Here is an 18,458-nt window from a genome sequence, read left to right on the forward strand (position 1 = left end):
AAATTCCGTAACCAGATCAAGGTCAAGGAAGCAAAAGATGAAAGGAGAAGGGGAAAGGAAGCCAGAGGAGCAGAGAGGGGGCAGGAAGGGGGGAGCAGGACAAGGAATGGTTTGGAACAGGCAGCAGAATCGAGCTCTCATTTGGGACTGGAGGGCTGAGCATCAGAGGAACAGAGAGGAAAACGGGCTCGTCTTTTGGGCCTGGAGGAACTGGGAGGATTGCTCTGAGATTCTTCTCCTTGTTTAGAACAATGCATTGGTGCTGTTTCTAAATACCAGATTATTCCATGGCTGGTGCCTGTGAATGTATTGTCCTTGTAGGAGCTGCTGAACAGAAGTTCCTGTGCACTTCTGATGTGCCAAGGAACGGCTGCAGCCACCAGGATTTCAGGAGGAAGGGTATCCAAAGGCCATTCTTGAATGTGCTGCTACAAGATTTTGCTGTAGCGTGTTGGTCTGAGATCAATGAAATATGCTTTTCATTTGATTCATGCTGGAGAACAAACAGGCTGCATATTCAGATGCCTCGTGAGGTCGTTCCGTTTTCTTTTCATTGAAGGGAATGTTTTGCTTGTGCTTAACTTCTTCCTCTGCACCCGTGTGAAATTTCATTTTAAACCCAAATGGCCTTTATAGTTTCCACCAGACTTTATATATATTATCAGGTGTTAGTTAATCTGTTCCCTTGAACAGTTAATGTTCCTCTGCCTGCGAGGGTTTGAGTACCAAAAGTGAAAACCCAGGAACAAGAAGCAGCCAAGTGTAAATGTCTGTAGAACCAGGTGGGCTGTGACAGCTGCTCTTTCAATGTGTCACATTTTGGGGTAAGTTGTTCCACACTTGTGAAGCTCCACGTGAACCATTTGCAAGCATGGAATGTTTTTTTTTTAATGTGGAAGGGAAAAGAGGATGATGTGCAGAATCTGACTGGCTCCAGAATGAATCAAACAAAGTAATGGTGTTGATAATTCCATTTTGTGTTAATTGTACGACACAAAAAACTTCCATGGAGTCTTGGAAGGGGCTTAAGCAGATGAAACATTGTGGTTTATGTTCCCTTTACAGTGAAATTTTTCTGAAATTTTGGGGGGTCAAACACCCCGTTCTCATCAGGACTTTGCACAAAACACGGAGAGAACTGGTCCCCAGGAAGGCAGGATTGTGTTTTTCAGAAGAAAGAAGTTGCCCTCCTTGTTTTATTTATCACATACATAAAATCAGTTTATGTGTATTTGATTTAAACTTAAACTTTCCTTTGAGGTTTATATTGCATTGTGTTTGTGAAAGAATTTTCAATAACTCCTCATCCTAGTTTAAAGCTATTAAAAGCAGCTTTAGGTAATCAATACCTGCACTACAGCAGGAAATCAGACCTATTGGCAACTGTTGTTTTATGTTTACTAGATTGAACTCTGGCCTCTGAAAATTCATGCTGTAGTTTCTCTGAAGCTTTTCTGGTATTAAATACCTTCCCTGGGAGATTTGCTTACTCCTGCACCTTTGGTGTTGACTCAACCTGACTTTTCTGCTTAAAAGAAATTTCCAATACTCTGTCAGGTTTAAGAACTGTGAAGAATGGTTTTCTGGGCCTAAAAAATAAAAATACAGGGTTCTACACAGATAACAGTTTTTGCTTTACTTTTAGTATTATAATTTTTTTTGAACTGTGTTGGGAATTTGGTTTTGAGTGGGCATGGCAGGAATGTGGAGAGAGAGAGAGATTCCCCTGTAAGTATATGGAGATTCATAGATGTGTGGGAGATGGTAGGGATAGATTGTAAATAATTTAATCTGTGATTATGAAAATTACAAATAATTGTATTTCTGTAGAGTTAGTCCCTTGCACAGTCTGGAGCTTAAAGGAACGTGACCTTAGAGGATTCAGATGAATTTCTTCCTACAGAATCTTACAATCACGAATCCACTTGACTTTTGCTTTCAGAGTTGAAAATGACAGTTTTCCTCTTTATTTCAGGATACCTTTGATCTGTCATATGTGGGAAGAACGCTAAGAGAACCTTCTAAAAATGGGTGTTAAAACCTTCACTCATAACTCCCCTGCCCACAGCCAGGAGATGCTGGGGAAGCTCAACATGCTCCGCAACGACGGCCACTTCTGCGACATCACCATCCGCGTCCAGGACAAGATCTTCAGGGCTCACAAGGTGGTCCTGGCTGCCTGCAGCGATTTCTTCCGCTCCAAACTCGTTGGGCAGGCAGAGGAGGAGAGCAAGAGCGTGTTGGACCTTCACCACGTCACGGTGACGGGTTTTATCCCCCTCCTGGAGTACGCCTACACCGCCACGCTGTCCATCAACACCGAGAACATCATCGACGTCCTGGCCGCCGCCAGCTACATGCAGATGTTCAGCGTGGCCAGCACCTGCTCCGAGTTCATGAAGTCCAGCATCTTGTGGAATACCCCAAACAGCCAGCAGGAGAAGGTGCTGGATGCGGGGCAGGAGAACAGTGCAAACTGCAATTTCACCTCGCGGGACGGCAGTTTGTCCCCCGTGTCCTCGGAGTGCAGCGTGGTGGAAAGGACCATCCCCGTGTGCCGGGAGTCGCGCAGGAAGCGCAAAAGCTACATCGTGATGTCTCCTGAGAGCCCCCTCAAGTGTAACACACAGACCAGCTCCCCCCAAGTGCTCAACCCTTCAACCTCCTACCCAGAGTCCAGAAATCAGCCCGTGGACTCGTCCTTAGCTTTTCCCTGGACTTTTCCTTTTGGAATCGATCGGAGGCTTCAGTCGGAGAAGGTGAAGCAGGCGGAGAACTCTAGGACTTTGGAAATGCCGGGGCCCTCCGAGTCCGGCAGGAGGGTGGGGGATTATGTGACTTGTGAGAGCACCAAAGGCAGTTCTCCCCTGGTGATCGAGGAGGACGTGCGTGTCAAGGTGGAGAGGCTGAGCGACGAGGAGGTGCACGAGGAGGTGTCACAACCCGTCAGCGCGTCCCAGAGCTCCCTCAGCGACCAGCAGACGGTCCCAGGGAGCGAGCAAGTGCAGGAGGATCTCCTCATCAGCCCTCAGTCTTCATCTATAGGTATGGCCATTTCTGCACTTAAATATCCCACCTGGAACAGGAGCACTGAGGGTTCTGTTGGAAAAAATCTGCCTCCTGGGTTTTCATGCTTTACTTTCGTGAAACTCCCTTTTTTCCCTCCGATTTTTGAAATGTCACACATAAACTTGGAGTTCTTCAAATAACTTTAACTATCTCTTAACAAACTTTAAATAATTTTAACCAACTCTAAATAACTGCAGAAGGCAGCTGAGGATGGTGAGCCTGTGGTTAGCCCTCTTTATTCATAACTTACTTTTTTACCTCCAGTTGCCTGGCTGGGGAAACTTAATTCTGCTTTCATTAGTGCCAAAAGGCATGATCTCAGCTGAGCTGCAGCATCAGATTTGAAAAGCTTGTGCCTGTAGCCACAAAGGGTTAGAACAGTACTTTGCATCAGACATCAAATCTGGTATAATCATGACAGAGAAGCTTTTGTAAGAGGATTTGCAAAATAAGTGGGGAAACGCTGTCATCTTAATGCCCCAGACAAAAATAAAACCACACAGTCATAATATTGAGAGTCTTTCCATTTCTGTGGGATTTGATTCTCAAGTTGCTTCTTCAAATGCTGCTGGTTGCTGAGAGAAATCTTTTTTTTTTTTTCTTTCCATGAAAGACAATTTGAAACCAGTTTTGGGTTCTTATAGCAGGCTGTTCTTTATTAAGAGCTAATACTTAAAGGTTACTGGAACAATCCCTTTTTTCCCCTCTGCACAGAATGCATTGAATGGCTTTTAGTAAATCAGAAGAGAGAGCTTTTGCAATATTTCTAGTTTAATTATCAAAATTTTGCCCAAGTCAGCTATTTTACTCTCAAGTGGCTTGACCTGTGCTCAGCAGAGTTTTATTTGCTGAAAGATTTTTAATATCACCTGTTCCATTTGAAGACTGTGAGGATGGCAAAAGGACTGCCCTGAATCATTCAAATAATGTGAGTGTGAAAGAACAGCAATACACATTCAAGGCCAAACTATTCAGGTAATACTCACTAAAAATAAATGAAAATATTTCCCATTTGTGCCATCCTTTGCTGTTGGAATGTTCTCCAGTTTGTAGAGCTCACATGTTGATATTTTATGCTTTTTTCCAAAATAAATATGTTTTCTTTATTGGAGACAAGGATGTTTACCTAGACTTGATGTCTTATAGTTTAAATCTTTAAATGTAGTTTGCCAAAATAGTTCATAAATTCAAAACTAAAAGAAACTATTCCAGCAGGAAAAGTGGTCCTTGTTCAAAAACAGGATTTGTTTGATTCAGTTTTTAACTGAAAGACTTTGCCAGTGATAAGAGATGCAAATTATTTCATCAAAGTAATTATATCATCACAGACAAAACAGAACAAGAAGCAATAATGATTAGGGGAAAGTTAAAAATAGCACATCAAGTGATAGATATCATAAATATATAAATAAATATCACACCAGGGCAGCTCAAAGAACAAACTGGGTGTAAACTCTCAGCCACAGATGAGAATCTCAGGCTTTAGTGATGATCATTTTTAAACTTAAATATCTGTCATTGCTGTTAGTACAGCATGTTCTGCCTTAAAACAGCTGCAGAGAAAAGAAAAAATATGCCAGGGCAAAAATCTTTTAAAAGTACAAATCTGCTCTTTGTCTTTGAATATGTTTGAATTAATATTGAGTGGTCTTGGCATAATAACCATCCTCAGAATGGTTTTTATTCATGTTTTGCTATAAAGGGAAGCAGTGTTCTTGCTTTTTAGCACAGTTATGGTACAGCACACGTTGTGGCTGTAGAAAGCACTTTTTACCTCCCCAAAAATGCATTACTTTATGCAGTAATTTAAGAATAGTAAATGGAGGCAGCAAGATCTGTTTAAATACAGCTTTTTTTTTCTTCCCTGAACATATTTTCCTCATATAATTGCATATATTTATCTTTTATAGTGCATTTACAAAAGCATTCTTGCCTCTCTGATATTGCAAAAAGCTCTTATTCACTCTTTGGGAAATTTAAGAATTGTTCATTTGCAATTTATTAAATTTGGAAACACTTTATGATACAGAAGGAAACGTGGAGCAGGAACTTGATAAATTAGTCATTATAGTTACAAAACCACTGTGTTTGAGGAGATACTCTCATAACTCATTAGCACCTTTGGCATTTACAGGTGAAGGCATGAAATTAAACCTAAGAACAGTTGGGTTTATTTTTCACTAGACTGTCATTTAAATATTTCATGAGAAAGAAGGATAAATCAAAATGGGATTAATTTCTGTGACAGTATAGATTCTCCAGTTGATGAATTTCCAAAGTATAGTTTGTCACCTCTTAACAAAATCAAAAATTTTGATTTTACTAATTTGGCAGCTGCCAGAGATTCAGTTTTGGCCCCACACCATGGCATCACACTGAGACAAGAATCTCTCACTTCAGGAAAGATCTCTCATTCTTTTTGACAAAAATATGCACATTTTCTGCTTCACCTTTCACATCTCTTTGGTTTTCCATTTTCTCTGACACTTTCCAGTGCACACCTAATTCTGCTTGACTTTCCTGGTGACCTTTAGGCTCCCCAAATTCAGATTACTCACCTACCCCTCTGTTAGAAAGCAGAATTATTTAACCCCAGCAGCAAGAACAGCTCTTAACACTGTCCTACACTCTGTTTGTCCTCGAGGTGGAGGAGCAGGGGGAAAAATCTCCTCCCTCTGTGCTCCTGATTCACTGAGGACATCAATGAACATCAGTGCATGAAGATGTGGCTTTGTTTTAGTGCTGCATCTCCACTGGATTCTGTTCCCCTTGAACTACATTTGCCCCAGAGTGTTTGGTCTCTTTTGTGTTGCATTTCTGATTTTTCAGAGGGTTCTCCCCATCTCAGCTGCTTATCAATAAATGAAGACATTATCAATTAATATATTTATGGAAGATTTGGGACACAAATGCCATTTAGTGTAGCAGGTTCGAGCTCCTTATTGCTCAGGAAATCTTGAAAAATTGTCAAAATTGTCCCTTTAGGTGAATGTAACATTTCTGCTTTACAGTGCCAGTACTGGATGTTTTTGAAAACTGTCTGTATTTAACATTTCCATTTTCTAGGTGCACCAAACATGTGCCCTTTATCGAGTTGTCAATTTACCGGATAATCTGTGCAGAGAGAAGCTGATTTGGAGCTTCTGGGTGATCTAAATTATTTTCCCAAGGCACTTTTATTATCTTATCACCCAGGAAGCCGCGTCTATCAGAGATTCAAAAAATCAACCTTGATGTGTATTTACCTGCCCTCCAACCCTTTTTTTTGAACAGTTATTTGCATTAAATTGCCTTGTTTTTTTGATTTGCCTAGGCTCAATAGATGAGGGGGTCACAGAGGGGTTGCCCACACTCCAGAGCACCTCTGGCACCAACGCTCACGCAGACGACGACGATCGGTACGTACCAACCCCGTGTGTGCAAAGTGTTCTGCACCAAGAGCTGTGCTGTAATTAACCTCCCCAGCCTTAATCCCACAGTGTTTAGTTTTGTTCCTACATCTAGTTCTCTGGTGTTGATCAAAGTACAATCAGTGCCTGGAGGGACAGATGCTTGAGAAGAAATGGAGGTGATGAAAGTCAGGATCTGCTTACTCGTTGCTTTTTTTTTGTTTCCTGTCTGTTTCCAGTGAGGAAAGATAGTCCTGTTCTTGTTGTTTCTTCATCATTGCTCTTTATTAATAAATTTTAATTAAACCTCTGTGTGAAACATGCATGCTAAAGCAACAAGCTGAAAACAAGGACCTAACCCTGATTACAACAGACCTTGCTCTACTGCAAGCCACAGAGCAGCCTTAAATCTCTCCTCCCAAACTTTCTGCCTGTAGCTTCTTACCAAAATGCTCCGTGGCACTTGCTGTAAATATTTAGCAGCTTTTTGCTGTGCTGAGCTGAGTGATTTATTAAAGGAATCCCTTATAAGGGAAGGCTGGCAGAGAAAACCAAACTACACCGAGTCTGTTTGGTCAAAGAGACGTTGGAGTTGTGTCAGTGAGGTGCCCACACGTGGCACAAACTGCTCTGGCTCCCAGCTCTGAGCTATTCCCTCTTTCCAAACTGATTTTTGCAGGGATTTGTAAGACAAGTGGGTCTGAGGAAGAAGAAGTTTGAACCTTTGGAAGTTGTTCCAGAAACTGTGTCAAGAGAAGCTCCCTATAGATATAAAAACCAAGAGCTGCATTTTCATAGCTCATAAAATCTTTCCTGTCCCACTTCCCTTAAAAAGGGAAAATAACTGCTTAAATAAGACTTTTTTGGGTGACATGGAAGATTTTATCTGCTAACAAACCTGAGTATAAAAATAGCACCCAGCACTTAAGGGTTGAATTAATAGTAGGAGCACATGTTGCGCTTGAACTAATCCAGGATTTTAAACCTGTAATTCTGAAGTCAAGTGGCACACACATTTCTGCAGTGGATTATTTCAGAAATTTCCTACAAAACTGCAGAGCTTCAGCACAAACTGCATAGAGAATTCAAAAGATAAAAAAAATCTTTAAACACACCGAAAATACCCACTCAAAGATATCTCCCATGCAGAGAAGGAATGAATATTTACCTTAGTTTATTCCCCAGTTTGAAAAGAATTAGAGTGACAGAAATATCAGCAAAATGAACTTGAATTTGCTCTTTGTTTCAATAGCTACAATTAAACTAAGAGTCATGGGGATTTTAGATTCCAGAACTAAAACTTTCTACCAAATGATGTATCTTATAAATTCAAATGAAAGTGTCAAAAATGTTCTTATTCCAAGAACCAGTTAAATGTGTAAAATGGTCTTTTCAAGACCTAAATAATTTCCTTTCAGGGGTGAGTGTGTATTTGTGTTGTCAGTGTGTTCAGATACACTGGGACAGCCCTTTAACCATGACTTAAATTCCCATTTCAAGCATGGAATGGGCACAGCAGCCAATAAATATGACCTGTCATTCACTGTGCAGCAGTTTGGGCACACAATTTTGGGGGCATAAGAATTCTGAATTAAATAAAATGTGTTTCTCTAGCTGAATCAGAAAAAAAAAAATCAGTATATTGGACAGATGGAGAAAATTTCCCTCCCAAACTGTTTGAGTGTTTCGTGCACCTTTAACTCCATGTTGTAGTTTCTTTCTTATTTCTTTATTACTAGAAATTCTCAAAATATCAAAATCCACTGTGTGTGCCCAATGCAAATTAATGTTGAAAAATATATATGTTGTAATAAACATATATTACATTTCTGTTTCTAAAACTAAACCAAAGATTAGTCCCTCTAAAGATCTCTCAATATTCCATCCGTGTCACTGTGGAAAGAATCATAAAAATTCCAAAAACTGAAATGCCTTATCTCTTGAGCTTCTGTCTTAAATAATTAACATCATTAATTTGGTCTCCTGCATAATCAGTGTTTCATAAACATTAGTTCACATATAATTGTTGTCAGCTTAATAGGCACACAAGAATCTGTTATTAAAGAATTTAATTAAAATTAAAGTATTTAAGTATTAAATAAATAAAGCATTTAAGTATTAAAATTGCTGCTCCACAGTGAAGTCTGATCTGTTCTCTCTCTGATATTTCACATTTGGATTGTTACACACTTTTCTAACCTTTGCCTGCCTGGTCTCTGTATCAGTTTGTGGCTGCACTTAAAATGGACTTTTATAACTTTTAAAAGTTATAGAAGATCTCTCTGATTCAATAGAATGAGACCCTCCACTTCTCCAAAATAATTGTTATTTGCAAATAAAAAACATTTCTAGGTTCACCAGCATTTTGGCATTCATGTTTGTCAGAGTTTAGTTAAATAAGTAAATAATCTCAGGGTGAAAAGAAGGAAAAGTGCAAGTAGAATATTTCAGTGAAAAGATTTGAAACCTCTCTCTCTCTCTATGGAGCTGGTACAGAAGTTCTTGGAGATGTCAAACAAATCTCAACTGTTAAATGCCACGTTGATCACAAATGGCAAGTCGTGAAAAATTAAGTAAATGTGGGGGGAAAAGAAGCAGGGGAGTGAAAATCTTGTAGTGTTTCAAATATAATCTCTCCACGGTGCTAAATTATGTCACCGAGTAGGTATTTCACCCTGCTGGCAGTGTGAGCATGGGAAAAGCCAGGCACTGATAGCTGGAGAGCCTCTGATTCCTCTGGATCTGCTTTAATCATCCCCTCCTCATCAGAAAACATGTATGAATTAAAAAACCAAACTTTATTTCCAATTTCTTCTGTGGAGTTGTGCCCACAGCACTTCTCCTTCAGTGGAGGAGGTGACACCAGCACAGGAGTGGAGGGTGAGTCTGAGAAAGCTGGAAACAAAAGGAGAGCTCTGGCTGCTGATTCCTGCCCTACTTTGAGTGTCTCCTGAGAAATCTCCAGGATCACAAAGTGCCTGTGACTCCTCACAGTCCCCCAGGGCAGGATGAGGGAGGCAGGACCTGAGGAACATGTCAGATGATGAAATTCTTTGTTGTCACAAAAGCCAAATGTTATTCTTATTTGAGCACGCTACATGTATAAAAAAGGAAGTGGAGTGCCAGGGTTGGTCAGGAATTTGGTTAGAAAAATCAGAACCTGTGTTTGAAATACCCTCACTTGGCCTGAACTGGCTTTTTTTAGACCCCAAAGTGGTAAAGAGCTCCATTCTGCCAGGCCCAGAACAGGAGGTAGTGACTTTGCTCTTGCAAATATTCCCTTTGTCACACATCTCTGTTTTCCACACCTCTGGGACCCTACTGTGTATCAAAAGTCAAGGACAATAAAATTCCTTCTTTAGTGCAAATCTTCCTCCAGTGTGAGATCAGAAATCCTTAAGGGTTTTACAGACTGAATGATACTGAACTGCAGGAAACTCTTTAACCTTGTGTGTATCAAGAGATGCCTGGTGCTCTCTCTCCACTTAAATTTTACAACTGGAACTTTTTATGCTGAGAATTCTGCACTCAGAATTCAGATACCTCCTGTCCTCACAGCTGTAGTGACATCCTTTCCCAGAGTAAAGACAATTTAAGTGTTGATTTTAAAGAGATGATCCTAGTCCCTGCCCTCCTGTGCTGAGCTGCTCTGTGGATTTTTGTGTGATGTCTAGGAAACTGTATCTGTGCAAAGTGCATTTTTCATTTGTGTGAGTGTTAGAAATCCCCAAATCCAGCATAAACCTGAACTGGGCTTGAGGGGGAAGCAGAGCCAGCAGCAGGATTTCCTCAGTTAGGAAAACTTTCTGTGGGGAGTCATCACTGCACCTTTTTTGAGGAATTACAGTTGAGTAGAGCTGAAGCTGCAAGGAGCTGGCCATGGAATGAACAGTCAGGCTCAGAGCAGTTCCCTGCAGCCAGGGGTGGCTGATATTCCAGCAGCTGAAATGGCTTTTTCACCAAAATACAGACCTGAATGCTCAGGGGAGGGAGGCTGGGAACAGCTGAAATGGCTTTTTCACCAAAATACAAACCTGAATGCTCAGGGGAGGGAGGCTGGGAACAGCTGAAATGGCTTTTCCACCAAAATACAAACCTGAATGCTCAGGGAAACCTCTGGTAAGTAAATACAAACCCTGTTGTTCCCATGTTTGTACCAGCAAATCTGTTCTTATTTCACTCTGCCCTTTAGCAAGTTCCTTGCCAGAGGACTGGGATTAGAGCACTATAGTTCCCTTAAACAGTTTGCAGCTGGAGGCTGTGGAGGAGCAATTAGTCAGTTTTAAATAAATTACTTTGAAAGTTAAATTGTTCCTTATTGCAGCCTGTGTGCTGGTTTTTTTAAACACAGCACTGGAGCTCTTTGAATTAGACAAGGAGCAAGTATTGCTTCATTAGATTAATATTTTAATCTTAGAAATATGTAATTGTAGATATTAGTATTTGTTAATGGAATTTGGATTGAGATGAAAAATTAATTGGTTTTAATTTCATTTGTAAATAATCACTGAAGCTGCAAAATACTCCTTTGCTTTTCATTTGCTCAGCTCTATAAACTCTTCCTCAGGGACCGTTTAGTGATTGCAAATCATTGATGTGCTGGAGAAAATGCCCGTGCCTGGAAAATAACATTCAGTTTGCAGTTTGTGCTCAAGCCTGTTGCCCAAAGAAACAGAATTGTGAGCTTATTCCCTGGGTGTGTTCAGATGTGCAGAGTCAGTGACTGTGAGACTTCAGGTGCAGATCAGACCCAGAGATTTCCAGAATAAAGAAAGATTTCAGCAGAAATGTGACGTGCCACACAAAAGCTTCATATTTTCACACATGAGGCTTCTTGGATCATTTCTCTGGCTTGTTTATAAATCAGTGCCTTTTTTTTTTTTTTTTTCTTTGTAGTCTGGAGAATGTTCAGTATCCCTACCAACTCTACATTGCTCCTTCCACCAGCAGCACAGAGAGGCCCAGCCCCAACGGCCCCGACAGACCCTTCCAGTGTCCCACGTGCGGGGTGCGCTTCACCCGCATCCAGAACCTGAAACAACACATGCTCATCCACTCAGGTGAGAGCCCCCTCTGCTCCCCAGCATCCCTGACTCACTCTGCACAAATTGCAATAATGCAGCTTTTTCACTCACCTGGGTAGAGGTTTGTCTCCTTGGTCGCTGGAGTTTGACTGATAGTTGTGCTCATGGATGATTGGTATTTGTGTGGATTGAAAAAAATAAAACTGATTGCCTGGAACTCATCAGGATAAGTCATTCTCCTGAAAAAGATCTGAGATGAAGTAAAGTATACTGGGCCCTTTTATTGCACTGAAGTAGATGGAAATTCTTCCTCTGCTGTGTTTTAGAGGAGACTTGCAGCCATAAGCAAATGTCTGTCTGTGTCCTTGCATTGAAGAATCTCAGACTTTGGATCTCAGACTTTTTGGAGGGATTGCAGGACAACTGAATTGGTTTGATAATCAATTTAGCTGCTGCAGGTAGCACAGGCAGACAGAGATTTATGTGAATGCCTCCTCTGGGCCTTGGTCCCCAAATTCATTTTGATTTCTAACCAAGCACAAACTCCCCAATGTCTTTGCTGTTGGTGTTTTCAAGACTTGCCAGCATTATATGGTGATAACATTGACATTTGAGGGAATAAAGGGAATATTGAAGGGTTATTATTGCATTTGGCACCAAGGCTCATGGTGCAGCATCTCCTGGTTTGAGTCTGACTCTTACCTGAACCATTCTGGGACAGAGCAGCCACAACTGACAAAATCTAATTTTTTCCCCTGTCACCAATTTATTGAATCCTTTCAAGCAAAATAACCAGATATGTGTTTAATACTTGAAAAAGAAAATTCTGTGGGTATATCTGGTGCAAAATGATCCCAAGCCTGTTGTTAAAATCTGACAGCAAAGAGTCTCTGGCCAACCTGTCAACTGGCAACCCCTGGGTAAAGTTGGGAGAGATTTGAATAGCTGGTTTGGAATAATTAACATGCAAAAAAACTCTCAAAGCTTGGAAATGTTGAAAGTGTTTTCACATGATCAAAATGACTAAAGAGATTTCCTTCAAACTACCAGAGGAAATAGGTGCCCTTGGACAGTAGGAAAGCATGAAAGGTCTGAGCTCCACCAGACCATATTGCAGTTTATTAACTTGTTTTCACAGGCTTAGCAGGGCGTTTCAGTGTAACCTTAACTACAGCTTTCTCTGTCTAAAAGCCCTCAATTAAAAGTTCACCTCCTGCTTTGAAAGTAAGGAAAGCAGAGTGAAAGACTGAGGGAATTAACAGCCAGTGCTGATGCACATTCAGCCTTCTGAAAAAAAAATCTTTTTTATTCCTTGACAGCCCTATTATGAACAGAGCTCCATATTCCAGATTCTTAGCCTCATGTTTGGATTTTCCCACTTTCTAGAGTTCAGACTTTTTATTAAATCTGAAGGTTTTGGTGACTCACACTTCTATGTTATAATAATTCTGTTTGTGTGATTACACACTCAGCCACTGCAACATGTTGCAGAGCTCACATGTTTTAGACTAAGACATGAAAAATGAGCTAGGAAGTGAATTTCTAAATTAATACCAGTAAAAAACGGGAGCTCAACTGTGTCAGAGAGCTGCCTGTCATGCAAAGTTGACAAAAATTCTTGTACAGCAAGGTTCCCACGCAATATAAAGGCTCCTATTGCCCCTTTTATCACCATTCCTGCTGCATTACAGGGGTGTCCCAGAACACTTCTCCGAGGCCAAAGGCAGCCAGAAAAAAAAAAAAACAAAAAACATTGCAATTAAGGGAAGGCTGATAATTGCATTGTTGGGAACCAGTCTGGCACAAGAATCTGCCGAGATCAAAGGGGTTCAAAGGCTCTGGAGGACGAGTGCAGCATCAAGGTCCTTGCTGGCTGTGCCTGGGGATCTTTAATCCAGGGGGGCTTCAAACTGTGGGGAAGGAGCCTCAGGACAGGTCACAGCCATGAGATTTCCTGGAGGTCATTACTGAGGGAGCGCAGCTCTGCTCTAATTATTCCTCCCTTTGTAACTCTCTTCCTCGAGCAGGGCTTTGCAGTGAGTGCCTCCAGCTGCTGTGGCACTCGGGGTGAATTATTAAAAAAACTATAGATATTGATCTAATACCAATATCCAACTATGACGGGCAAAGACTCTCTAACAGTTTAAAGTTAGAAAGTGTGTGTTTATCGCTCCCAAATACACACACACAATTTACAGATGATCACAGGGGGTTTTATGTACAGGAGTATTGAATACCCAAAACACAAATGCACATTCATAACTCTGGTACATCCCGTTCCCTGCTTTGTATGGTAATTAGCCCAAAAAGCCATTAAGCATGGGGAGTTTGTTCTCTGAAATGGGTCGGTGGATTTTTTTATGGGGTGGGGTCCTAAAATGATGAAGTAAGATGGGTCTTCCTCTCTTTGACTTTTTAACCTTTGACAGCTGAATCCTGGTTTTCCAGGACTATTTGATTTATGATTGTATTGTATTGTATTGTATTGTATTGTATTGTATTGTATTGTATCGTATTGTATTCATGGGGTCTATTGATTATTCAGGGTGCAAAAGCTTAGTTTGACAGGTTTTATGATTTATCAGTTCCTTCCATGATTTATCAGTTCCTTCAATGATTTATCAGTTCCTTCAGTCTGGCTTCTTTTAACAATAGGGAAGTTTAGCTCCCTTACCTCAGTGATATTTATTTTGACTAAAATCTTTAGTTGTGCTTCAGGGGGAGGATTTTACCCCTGATCCTGATCCCACACAGGGGTGAACTTGTTTTCTCTCTCTCTCTCTCTCTCTTCCCAACAGGCATTAAACCCTTTCAGTGCGACCGCTGTGGGAAAAAGTTCACCCGCGCTTACTCGCTCAAGATGCATCGCCTGAAGCACGAAGGTAAACGCTGTTTCCGCTGCCAGATATGTAGTGCCACTTTCACTTCCTTCGGGGAATATAAACACCACATGCGGGTTTCCCGGCACATTATCCGCAAGCCTCGGATTTACGAGTGCAAAACATGCGGCGCCATGTTCACCAACTCTGGAAATTTAATCGTTCACCTGAGGAGCTTGAACCATGAAGCGTCAGAGCTAGCAAACTACTTCCAGAGCAGGTGAGGTGCACAGCAAAAACCTAACAGGGAAACTTGCTTTTTTTTTTTTCTTCTTTTTTTTTTTTTTGCCCCTTTTTTTTTTTTTTGCCTTTTTTTCTTCTTTTTTTTTTTTTTTTTTTTTTTTTTTTTCCTTAGATCATCATTTCCTGCTTTCAGGGCAGCCTGCTGTGCCTCTCGTCAGGTTGCCAGCTAATTTCAGTCAGATTTGATTCCTGCTCCACTCTCTATTGTATCTGGTCTGTCTTACAGCATGGGGAGCTGTGTAGGAGGCTACTGGAGAATCCAGTGATATGCAGAGGCTGGTTCTGGGTTACTTAATTTCTCTTTTCAGTAGTATCCATGGCCAGGCCAATGATGGGAAGCCATAGTGTTCTGTCCTGCAGAATCTGTGATTTGATATTGATTTGCTTTTCAAAATCTTGTTCCCTTTCATAGGGCACAGACCTCCTGCTTCATTTGAAGTGCTTGCTTAACACTGTGGAAAGATTGCATGACTCCAGACCTTCTCCTTTCTCATTTTCTAGATAACATTACTAAATGATTAGGCTAATAGGTTTGGAAATAGTAAGGGCCACTTGGACATTTTTTTATCAGGGCACAAAAGACTTGGCATATCTCACAAATGCACTGCTAAAGACTATTAAAGCAGTTCTGAGCTATCAGATGGGCACTGTATTCTCTCATTGATATAAACGTAATTGTTGGAATTTGAGATAAAAAATACAAAAGTTGGATGAGAAAAACTGAAGACAGGAAGGTCTTCTAGGTTTTAAATCTACAGAGAGAATGCAGCTTGGTGTGTGTCAGTCATCTGCCTTCAGCAATGCAAAAAACATGTTGTGAATGTTAGAGCATCACAATCCCACCCCTCCTGATTTCCAGACATTATTTTTTTCCCATTAAAAAAAACCACTTGAGTATTTTGTTCTATTTGATTAACTCAGAAGTGACGTAGGATGAAAAAAAAATGCAAAACAAAGCAGGAAAGCCAGTCGCTGTTCTTTCAGCAGAATATTGTTTAAAAGTACAAGTGCTTCATATCTGTGGGCTTACACTGTTCTTGTTCTTGGCTCCTGTGCCAAAACCAGAGTGAAAACTCTGCAGGGTGATGCCCTGGCTGTGGTGAGCACTGCATTGTTGTCAGCAAATTAAAGTCATGTTTAAGGGGCTGATTTTAGTTGCCTATAGCCCTTCCTTCAGTCTGATTTGACAAACACGAGGTTTAGCAGAGCTGGCTGAGAGTTTGGGTTGGAGCAGTGAATTCTGCTGTCATTGAAGGATTTCTTTTAACTGAGGTATTGCCAGGTGAACCAAAGCACACGAGTGTGTTTATATGTGATATATGTATTTACTTGTCTCAGGTACAAACTTCACGTCTGGTGCTGAAAACTTGCAAAGAAATTTATTTTCATTATGTCCTTATGCGCTGAAAATACAACTGGAGTGTTTGATAGGTGTACCTCAGACATGGAAAAGGCCACATTTCACCAGGGCTGAACTCATTTTTGTTTCTATTTTTACAGCCTGAGAGCCCTTTTTTTTTTTTTTCATTGAGGTTTTCAGTGCCAAATGTGTTCCAGACATTAACTTGCATTCTCATCAAGGTGATACAACCTAATAATAAGAAGTTGAAATAGATGCCATTGAATAAATTCTGTGTATGTGTGTGGAAATGAGAAGCAGGTTATGGTGCTTAGTGGAGTATGTCAGTGCCACGATCTTGGCCAGTGTGAAATGAGTATCTGTGTTCTCTGTCAATGCTTGTGTGCTGGAGGTGATACCACAGTGTGAGAAATGACATTTCTCTTCTGTCCTTTGCCCCTCTTCCAGTGACTTCCTAGTACCGGACTACTTAAACCAGGAGCAAGAGGAGACCCTCGGGCAGTATGAGCTAGGGGAGCATGGCTTTGAGAGCAACTCTTCTGTCCAAATGCCTGTCATTTCACAGGTGTCGTCAACTCAGAATTGTGAAAGCACTTTCCCCTTGGGGTCTCTGGGTGGGTTGGCAGAGAAGGAAGAAGATGTGCCAGAGCAGCCAAAGACTAACGCCACTGCTGAGGCAGCCGCGGGTGACCCTCCCAAACCGGAGCTGTCATCTATCACTATCGAATAATTCATGGTTTGGTTTTCATTTATTTTGTTCTTTGGAAAGTGCCTGTGTTTGGTCCTGTACATTTTAATTTAATTTTTTTTAAAAGGAAAAGCGGGGAGGTTTTCCCCTTTTTTACTTTGTAAGCTTCGCTTTAAACGGAAAACTGCGACAGATGTTACATTATTTTTCATGACTGAATGATCACTTCTGTGAAAATATTTAAGACTGATTGCACAAAAAAAAAAAAAAAGATCTTGTCAGAACATCATGGAAGCTGTGATACACTTCTAAAGAAGAACAACCGATTCAGATCACTTTAACTATTCCTTCTTCCACGGTTAGAGCAGCTCATTAAGTTTCTCTTGCTTCTGCAGGGCCCTCTGGTTAAGGGAAAGAAATCAGAGGAAACCTTTTTCAGATGATAAACAAAAGGAATGCATTGGAAACCACGATTGAACAGTTTTGACTAGTTTTGAGTGGATGCTTTAATCTTCTGCATAAAGAAGTGACACTTCCTATATGTGCCTGCTGCTTTTCAAAGCCCTCACTGTGCCCCGTGCTTGGGAATGGGGAGTGGTTTTTGAAAGGAGCAGTCACACAATTCTTCAAAAACACACACAGTCCCTGCCCAGCCCAGATGAATGCCAGGTATTCCTACTTCTTCTGTTCCAGTCCTTTTAGAAACTGCTTGATCAAACAGCCTAAACACATCAGGCCAGCTGAGGTGAGGCCTGGGGAGTCCAAAGGTGCACCAGGAATTGGGAATGATGGAAAAGTGTTCAGCCATGCAAGCCTGACAAACATCTCCTGGCTGTGTCTGTCTGTACATGGGGAACCACAGGAAAATTAACGCTTTCCCAAACTGAAATTCTTAAACCACAGCCAGATAATTTCCAGTTCTGATCATTGCCCCCTCACATACTGTATTTTTACTAATCTTAGAGGTAGTTTACAGACCAGAAAAAATAAGCTCTTTTGTGCATTATTGCACTTTTTTTTTGTTTATACGTATGTATGTATAGTTTCAGAGATTTTTATTAGCCTGGTTTGGACAAAACAAGCAATTTATTCTCTCTAAGGACAACTTTCTAACCAACAGGGGGTTGTTTACAAAAAGCCTATAGAGCAATGATGAATTGTTCCTGTTTCAAAACACTTTAAATCCTTGCCAGCTCGGTTTATTAAAGGCCATTACTCCAGCTACACACACAGCCCAAGCAAGCAATAAACTGAAAACACTTGCAATTTCATTTTTCCATATTTAGAAAAAGCTACAAATGGAGGGTGTGGGATTTTTCAGAGCAGCGAGTCTTGTTTGGTCGAGGCCGTTTGGGTTCAAGCGCTGCTTTGAAACCTAAATTAGGAAATGCATTAGGAGGTTTGTGATTTTTCTTACAGTTTCTGAAGTTAATTCAGTGTTTGATGCCAAATGCCCACGGCCTGCAGATGATGTGCTGAGTGAGTAGGTATTGCTTGATGTCAGTATTCCAAAGCCATGATAAACTCCCTTAGTCCTGAGTCTTGTTTTTTTGTAAATTGTTGTTTTCTGGCCCGGATTTGTTTCATGCAAACACGAGGAGGAAATGAAACCAATAGAGAAGAGGTTGCTCCTGAAGAAACAGAAGACACAAAAGTTGTATTATATTACACATCAATTTGTATTCAGTCAGCCTAGGCAGCTCTGATACTCTCTGGGGCTGAGTTCTTTCTGCTAATAGCCAGCTTTTGTAAGGAAAAAAGTTTATTGACCTTTGGAGAGAGTTTAAAGAGTTTCAGTGACTTAAG

The 18,458-nt window shown here is 40.9% G+C and overlaps 1 protein-coding gene across 2 annotated transcripts in view; it reads left to right on the top strand.

The window, feature by feature from the left end:
* Positions 1 to 18,191, top strand: part of ZBTB44 (zinc finger and BTB domain containing 44) — a 33,012-nt gene extending 14,821 nt beyond the window's left edge. The window contains exons 2-6 of one of the 2 annotated variants that reach the window (XM_083878018.1): positions 1,976 to 3,045; positions 6,383 to 6,467; positions 11,355 to 11,518; positions 14,281 to 14,581; positions 16,412 to 18,191. In XM_083878018.1, coding sequence (XP_083734144.1) covers positions 2,028 to 3,045; positions 6,383 to 6,467; positions 11,355 to 11,518; positions 14,281 to 14,581; positions 16,412 to 16,694 — 1,851 coding nt within the window. In that variant the 5' untranslated portion in view covers positions 1,976 to 2,027 and the 3' untranslated portion in view covers positions 16,695 to 18,191. The remainder of the gene's footprint in view (positions 1 to 1,975; positions 3,046 to 6,382; positions 6,468 to 11,354; positions 11,519 to 14,280; positions 14,582 to 16,411) is intronic. The other variant, XM_083878019.1, reaches the window with a different exon arrangement.
* The last annotated feature ends 267 nt before the right edge of the window (positions 18,192 to 18,458 follow it).

The sequence above is a fragment of the Zosterops lateralis genome, assembly GCF_965231275.1.
Source record: "Zosterops lateralis genome assembly, chromosome: 25".
In the NCBI taxonomy this organism is placed as follows: Eukaryota; Metazoa; Chordata; class Aves; order Passeriformes; family Zosteropidae; genus Zosterops; species Zosterops lateralis.